We start from the raw sequence: 8,523 nt of genomic DNA on the forward strand, positions 1-8,523 counted from the left end.
ATCAGTGCTATGCAATAGAACTTTCTCCAGTGATGGAAATGTTCTCAGTCTGCACTGTTTAATGCGGTAGGCACGAGCTACTCATGGCTATCGAGTGCTTCAGATGTGGCTGTTGCGACTGAGGAATTAAATTTTTCATTATATTTAACTTTAACTCATTTTCAGTTTAATAGCTGCCTGAGGCCAGTGGCTACTGCACTGGAGACGACAATTCTAGACTGTGGGGAAGAGAGCCAGAGCTAAAGCTCTGACATTCTGTATTCTACCAAGCTCCACAGACAGGCTTCAGTTCGAGGCTCCTCACTTCCTGTTCTGCTCTTCTCCTTAGTGATCAACTCCCGAGCTTGAGTGGACCCCTGGCCGCCTGGTGAGAGGCTCTACTGCTCAGCTTGCCTTGCAGCTGGCAAGGGTGGAGGCTGGGGGGATAGGAAGTCACACGTTAGTCAGTTTATGGAATGTGAAGAGAAGTGTGTGCAACTTTTGGGTTACCTCCTTAAAGAACAATCCCTTGCCCTGGGCTTTATCTGCTCCCAGACTGGAAGGCAGATGTGGAATCGAACCAGCCTTCATCCTCTTAGGACAACACCCTAGGAGACGGTGGACCATAAAGATGGAAAAATTCTGGGTCCCTGAATTATGGGATGGAGCAGAGATACCATATCAGCCTTGCAATGCTCACCTTAGGACCATGTGGTGAGAGATAGATAAAACACTTGTATTTAAGCCATCGTGTTCTTGGCCCGTTCACTGCTACATCATGCGCCCACCAAGGCAGCTGTGTGGGGCGATGGACTGGCGCTTTAGAGGTCTGGGTCCTCGTTAGTTCCACAACTTGCTATGATGTGATCTTAAATTTCAGTGTCCCCTTGTGTAAAAGAAGGCATTTGGACTGAATATGGGATGCAGGGAGATGGAATTCATCTTGAGCAAAGTAGGGAAAATAATAGCAACTACTTTGTAGGGTCATGAGGATTAGAGGACATAATGTGTAAAGCACACTTAGCCCAATGCCTGAGATGCAACAGATGCTCTATCACTATTAGTCATAATTATTGTTGTTGTTATTATTATTATTAAGTTCTGACCCTGACAGATAGCAGGAGGCTGCCTGGAGTGCTGTGTTGACGAGGAAGTGAGACTGGTCACGACCCCATCAGGGTTTGCTAGAAATTAATGCCAGAACCGTCCAGTAGTCTTCGTGGGCACAGGAGGGGGAGTTCCCTGTAATGAAGGGGATTCCTGGATCCCTAAGCCCCCTTCCCCTCCAGCTTCACAGAATTTTGTCTATCTATACTAAGCAGCATAGACGTGTCCTTTTCCCACACACCGCCAAATACTTCAAGGAAAGCACAGATTGGGGGGCCCCTCCCATGGTCTTTCACTCTCTGGCCCTCTCTGAGCCCACTTTCTCATTTTTTTGAGCCTAACCCCCAAATCTGGAGGCTCGATACTTAGGAAAGACAACTGACTTCTCAGTCTTCTCTTTTTATTCTTTTTATTTCCCCTTCACCTGACTCAAGTCACCTCTCAAGGCCTGGAAAGTTGCTGTGTTAAAATGATATTGTTCAGCCAATTCCTTGAAGGAAGCATTTGGAGGACGGGGGTACCCAACAAGTACAATCCCTTCTGGGGATGATTCTGCCTTGCCTCGCTCAATCAGTCTGATGACATGGGGAACCCCCTGTCCAGGATTCTGGTCTTCCGGAAAACCAATCACTAACACAGCTTAGAAAATAACCCAGGTTGGAGAATCCAAATCTGCATTCCCATCCGCAATTTCAAATCATTTCCAAAAAGAAGTTTTATTCTGACTCTTTTCCAAAGTCACCGAAATTAGAGAAACGATGTAAGGAAGGTTCAGTTGAAGAACATTGGAAACTAGAATCCACTCAGTTTAAACAATGTGTGGTTTGCACAGGATAAAGTCACTCCAGCTCTCCTATTTATGTCTTATATTAGGGTGACCAAACTGGCCTGCTTTTGTAAAGAAAGCCACCATCTGTTTTTGTAAATTAAGTTTTATTGGAACACAATCACATCCATTCACTTACATATTGCCTATGGCCACTCTAGCCAGAGATTGCAACGGAGACTGGGTGTTCACAAAGCCTAAAAGTTATACTTGCCTGTTGCTTTACAGAAAAAGTTTGCCAATTCCTGTTCGATATTTTAGTAACTTCATTTCAGGCTACTGTTGGTTTCTGATTTCAGTCAACCAACCAAGCTGACACAGCCATTCCCATCTGCCCATGGGTACGCTTATTCCAGTAGCTCTGGTAATGGTACCCATGGCGACTGTTTCAGTCTGATCGATCTTTATGTCCCTCCCTTCCTAGTCTAGCACCCTCAGAATCCATCCCCACACCCACAGATGGGAGAGATAAGCGATTCTTTTAGGGAAGCCATAACACACCTCGGTTCTCTGAGACAGCCAGGAACTTAAAGCCTCAAACCTGCCATTATCATTTCGTAAGTTCCCTTGGTCTGTCGGATGAGGCCAGACCGCCCCACAGTATGGTGGTCAGGAGACATGCTTCTTCTGTGGTGGGGAGAATATATGAAAGGTGGTGATGGTACCCCTGGAGAGTCCTTGCTGCTCTCATGTGGGCACCACTACTCAGCGGGGCTGATTATTACTGTGGGGGAAGCACAAACCCATGTCTCCAGATGTCCAGTTTTTTAAAGGGAATCTGGAAATCTCTTTTGTTTAATTCTGTTTCCTTTCATTTTTTTAAAGATTTATTTATATTTTAGAGAGAGAGAGCGAGCAGGGAGAGGGGCAGAGGGAGAGGGAAACAAGAAGACTCCCCACTGAGCAGGGACCCCGACGCGGGGCTCAATCCCAGGACCCTGAGATCATGACCTGAGCCGAAATCAAGAGTCGGTTGCTTCACCGACTGAGCCACCCAGGCGCCCCTTGTTTCCTTTTAATAGCAATCACTGCACACTGAAGTTTGGGACTAATAGCTGATGATCTTGGGTAAGTTCATCTGCTTTTCTCAAGTATGGTGTCCTCGGCTGTCTAGTGAGTGGGAAGAAGGAAGGAGAAGTACTCTCTCTCATAAGGGTTTTATGAGGCTTACCTGTGATAATTCATGTAAGGTTCTCAGAATGAAACCTGGTGAGTAGCTTTTTATTTTTTACTGGAGGAGCACTACACTGTCTATGCTTTGAGTTTTGCCTCTCCCAATTCAAAGTACAGTGTCCTGACTTCCAAGGCAGAGATAGCAGAGCCCACCTAGAAGAAAGAACCTATGGGGCTGGAGGGGGGCGGTGGGCGGGAAGCAAGACACACTGCAAGGAACTGTCCCAAACAACATTTGCTGAGATCTTTTCTACTGGAGGGAAAATAAAGAAATAAAGACAAAAAGCTGGAAGGAAAGAAAGAAGGAATGAAAGAGAAAGAAAGAAAAAGAAAGGAAGGAAGGAAGGAGAAAGAAAGAAAAAGAAAGGAAGGAAGAAAGGAAGGAAGGAAGGAAGGAAGGAAGGAAGGAAGAAAGGAGAACGAAAGAAAAGGAAAGAAAAGAAAGAAGAAAGAAAGGACAGGGGAGGTAGGAAATGAGGCTTAGTAAAAACTCAAAGCATAGACACCATCGTAATTAATACATAGGATGACACCCTAGAATCATGGTACAGCGATGTAAAAACTGCTAGGAAAAGTCAGGTTGCAGATTATAATTAATGATGTGCAAAGATACTTAAGACATATTGTTAAGCTTGAAAATCGGGCTATAAAATAATGTGTTGAATGAGACTAATAGGGTGCATGTATTTATGCATATCCAAGTAGAAAAAAGACTAGAAAGAAAGCCAACAAAACATAAAAAATGGTAATCTCTTGGCGACAGGATTGCGATTTTTGTGCTTTGTTTTACTTGTATGAACTTCCTAAATTGTCTTCAATAAACCTGTGTAAGTTGTATAATAAGACAAAATGAGAAGTATTAAAAATAATCACTAGGATTGTGCTATTACTAGTCAGAACCAAACCCGGGAGTTTCAGAGTCTTTTCCCAAACTTCCAGCAGGTGGCGCAATGGCAATGTCAGCCTCTGGCTGCGTTTCACTCTAGACTAACAGAACCTCAGATGCTTTGCTGTCTGCAGGCCAGGGCGGGTTGCCGCCTGGGGCCAGCACTGTGGCAGAGGGCATGTTCCACTGGGAGGAAACAACCCAGGTCCAGGGGCTGCCCACACTCAGATCCGTGGCCGCAGGGTTCCATTCTTCCCACACCAGGAAAGACAACACTGTTAGAAATGCAGAGATGCTTTTTCTCTCCTCCCCCCACTTACTTCCTGGGCCATAATATACCCTAGGGCAAAATTCAAGTTCAGCTTTTTGGTGGGTATTTCTGGATTAAATTGGATTTGTGGCTCATTCAAAACCTAATGATAGGTGAAATTCTGAGCTCAAAGGTGAAAAAGAGAAAAAAGGAGGTAATTCTATATCCATAGTGCTCTCTAGTCAGGGGATCTTTAATGAACAGCAAACTCTGTGCGCAGAAATGATGGACATTTTGGCCATTGTCAGCCGTGGGGATGGGAGGGCAAGAAACCTGACAGCCAGGCTAACCAGCCTCCAGGGAGTAGATGGGACAGTCTCTCCAGGCCTTGACATAGCTGGAGCACAGCCTCAGCCTGCTCTGGAAAGGGGGCAACTCTCAGAGGAACCACCTCCACTTCTTGTTTACTTTTGTTTTGAAACTTCAATTGTTTGCCTCCAAGAAAAGCACTCTGAAGGGAATTCAAGGTAAAAAAAAAAAAACCAAAACACCAGAGTCTACCAAAATGGTCTCTATTCCATCCAGACCAGCAAACACACACACAGTCTGGAGATAAGGAATGTTCTGGGCCCTTACTATTTCTCATAGCTCTTCAATAATCTTCTCGTGCCTTTCTCTGTGTTGACCTGAAGAAGAGGAAGGCAGGGAGGAAGGCAGGGAGAAGAAGGACCTCACAGCTCATCTCGGCAGAAAGAACAGGCTAACAGCCTCCGCCTGCCTGGTCCCAGAAGTTACTTACTGATACTTATTCCTTTTCACCCTCATTGTGATCTGGAGCCTTAACAAAGGACTGACTTGCACGTGGCACTCATCTGGGTAAGGGAATCAAAGCCCTTGACTTAATGTTGTTTTCAATCTCAGACAACCCAGGCAATCCAAAGGGTCCACAAAAATGATGGGGAACAGGGACATGGCAATAACTATGTGTGTATACAGAACTTCATCCTACAGATGTCCATTCCTGTTCTGGCCCTTCCCCACCCCCCTCACCCGCCCTCCCCACTCCCCCTCACACACACATACTCACACGCACGCACGCACACGGGCATTCCTCCGGGCACGAGAATAGCGGAGATCATATAACAAGAGGAAGATGAAGGAACACATATGAGACTATATATCAGCTTCGCTTCAAAGTTAAGAGCTTTGGAGTCACTCAGCCTGGGCGTGAGTCCCAACCCCGCCTCTTCCTGTTGTGATACTTTGGACGAATTACCTCAACTCTCTGAATCTTAGTCTCCACATCTGTTAAATGACAATAATAAGGTCTACAAGGCACAATATCACAGAGGGGATTCAACAAGACCCTGCACGTGGAGCACTTGGTGCTGTGCCTGGTGGTGAGCCGCGCTCAGTACATGTGTGTGCCCTGTTAACTATTTTCCAAAAGCAGAGGATGAAGGGGCAGTTTGAGATTGCCAAAGTAGTTTGTCAGTTAAAGGGAAATCTCATCAGGGGCAGTTATGGTCAGTGACAAGACTTTTTGTCACCGAAATAATTTTTAATAGACACTTAGCATGCTTCAAAGGCAGGTCCCAACACTTTTTTTGATGCAGGCTCTTAAAGTCGCTATCTGGGGACATCTGTGTGATGAGTTAGTTGGGAGGGTCTGGTGATCGTCGAACTAATTAACAACCAGCGTGGGGGCACCTGGGTGGCTCAGTTGGTTAAGGGTCTGCTTTCGGCTCAGGTCATGATCCCAGGGTCCTGGGATCAGGCCCCACGTCGGGCTCCCTGCTCAGTGGGGAGTCTGCTTTTCCCTCTTCCCTTTGCCCCTCTCCTCTCCCCCTGCTCGTGCTCTTTCTCTCTCTCTCTCTCACTCTATCTCAAATAAAAATAAATAAAATCTTAAACAAACATACAAAAACAACCAGCATGGCAGGAGCACCAGTCAATGGGAAAGAATGCTGGCCCTAGTGCTGGGGCAGGGTCCTAGAGAACCCCTGGGTGCCAGGCTCCTTCTGTTGGATTTTGGGGAGATCTAGGGATCCCAGGGAGGGAACCGGGCATCAAGAATGCAGAGGGGCACTTGGCAGGGGCTACTGACTGACTGCTACAGAAAAATTTCAGTATGTTAATAACCTGCATGGACACGCTGGTGCACCCCGGCTCAGTATTGGTTCTAGATCAAGGTAGAGGGTTCAGTCTCACTCTCACCTGAGCATTCCTTTATCCATCGGCCAAACTGGACAGCCCATTTATAAATATGCCTTCTTTGGCAAAAGAGATGAGTGAAAAATGTGTGAATTGATTTAGGAGAAATGTCTCCCCAGTTCTGGAAGGATAACACAATGGCACAATGGCACATGGTTGGTTCCTATTCTTTCGTAGTGGGGCGAGGCTAAAATATTCAGGAGCCCCACCTCCTAGCTGTCAACAGTTCAGGAGGGAGCTTATTCCCAGAAAGAATGACAGGAGAGCCCACTAAAGCACCCGGGGTCTTCTGATGTGGGCTCGGTGAGGCTCAAGTCCAGGAGGGAATATCCCATGGGTTGTGAGCTCTTGGGGTGAGGAGCACGCCAGGCTCTGTGTAACTCCCAAACACTGTGCCCGGTCAATACTCAGTGTGGCCAGGGGTTAGCGCGGAGCTCAAGCTTTGGTCAGAAAGGAGTGATCATGTACTGGGGGGCATGCTTCACCAAGGTGAGGAAGATGAGTGGAAAAAACAAGAGAGCATGGAGACGGAAGAATTTGAAGCTGTGGTCTCATGTGTGGGCTCCAGAAAGAGAGAGCTACAGAGTGAAGGCGGAAGAATGCTTTGTCCCGGGATTCTCTGAGAAAGCAGGCGAGAGTGAGGCAGTTGTCCTTTCGAACTGACAAGAACGGAAGAGGGCAAGAGAAGAGATCACTTCAAACTGCCAAGTGGCCTAGAGTCGGTGCAGTTTGGCCTCCAAGCTAGCAGAAGAACAGAGCCCCAACGTCTGGAAGGAGCTGTGGGCAGCAACAGCAGTGGGAGACACCTTCCCTTGGCAGCATTTTTAAGACTTGGCCCAGAGTTTGCCCCAAAAGCTCTAGGAGCTCTGAGGAGGGAACCAGAGGGCTTGCTGCAATGGGGGGGCAAGCCAGAGAAACGCACGCCACTCGATGACAACAGCCTCCGCATCTGGAGAGCATCCTGCAGTTCACAAAGCACCGTCTCAACCCCACCTCTTCCCAGCGGAGATTATTATTCCTATTTTCTAGATGAGAAAGCAAAGATCCAGGGAGGCTCAGGGACAGAGTCAAGGTCTATCACGGTAGCGCCAGGCAGCACTGGGTCGTCATTCAGGCGTTCTGACCCTCAACAGGGCACTCTTTTTTTTTTTTTCCCATTTCAGCCTTTATTAATAAAACAGAAAACTAAACTCAAGGCAACTGCTTTGTTCTTGCTTCTGATCTGACCCTATACAGAAGTGTTCTTTATAAGCACTTAACTTTCAGTATACAGACAGGTTCCATCAAAAGTGGGATATTGCAGTATCTAATAAGGTTAGGTAAATGAAATTAAAAGGAGAACAAATTAAATATGAAAAATCACAGAAGTCTCCCCCTCAAATATCAGGGGCTTCCTATGACAGTCTTCAATGTGTTCATCAAGATCAATCATATTGCACAACCCCCAAAGGAAAAAACTGAGGGAACTCATGGGTAATTTTCACAGCTTCATTGTATAGTCCAAGATCAAAAGGATGGTTATCTTCTTTAAACTGGACATATGATGCACACATAATGGTTGCCTTGGCCGTTACTCTTCCAACTACTTCCACGATTCCAGAGATTTCTTCATCAAGGGGCTCCATCAACTCAGTGGTTCCATTTTTGCCTTCTCCATCTGAAAGAATAAACATTTTTCCAGTGGGATGAATCTTTTCCAGCCTCCCTACGAAGCAGACCGGCCGGTCGATGAACTGAGCTAGCATGCTGGCATTGACGCGCGACCTGGGCAACTCCATGACATCCACCATGGTTGCGGTGCGAGACCTGCGGCCGGCAGGAAACAGACTCTCAACAGGGCACTCTTAATCAGAGTGGGATGCGAGTGGGGCTCATGGGGTGTAATACATAAGGAGGCAAGGTCCTGAAGAGGGAGGTGGCTGGGGAACAAAATTTAGGGTGCCGGAAATGGCTCTCAGAGTCTTGCAGGTGCACAGTCTGCCATCTTAAATTTAGCCCCTAGACGCCTTGCTCACCTCACCCACGCCCAGGCCTTCCTTGTGGCAGGTCCCATTTCAGGGGTGGAGGGCTTTGCCAGAGAAGCGTACT

At 46.9% G+C, this 8,523-nt stretch overlaps 1 protein-coding gene across 1 annotated transcript; it reads right to left on the reverse strand.

The window, feature by feature from the left end:
- Positions 1 to 7,764: 7,764 nt before the first annotated feature.
- Positions 7,765 to 8,225, reverse strand: LOC118015555 (replication protein A 14 kDa subunit-like). The gene has a single exon (XM_035012302.1). The coding sequence runs from the start codon at positions 8,223 to 8,225 to the stop codon at positions 7,860 to 7,862; it is 366 nt and encodes a 121-aa protein (XP_034868193.1). The 3' UTR covers positions 7,765 to 7,859.
- Between the last annotated feature and the right edge of the window lie 298 nt (positions 8,226 to 8,523).

Source organism: Mirounga leonina, unplaced genomic scaffold (genome assembly GCF_011800145.1).
Source record: "Mirounga leonina isolate KUSES-001 unplaced genomic scaffold, KU_Mleo_1.0 Mir_166, whole genome shotgun sequence".
Lineage (NCBI taxonomy): Eukaryota > Metazoa > Chordata > Mammalia > Carnivora > Phocidae > Mirounga > Mirounga leonina.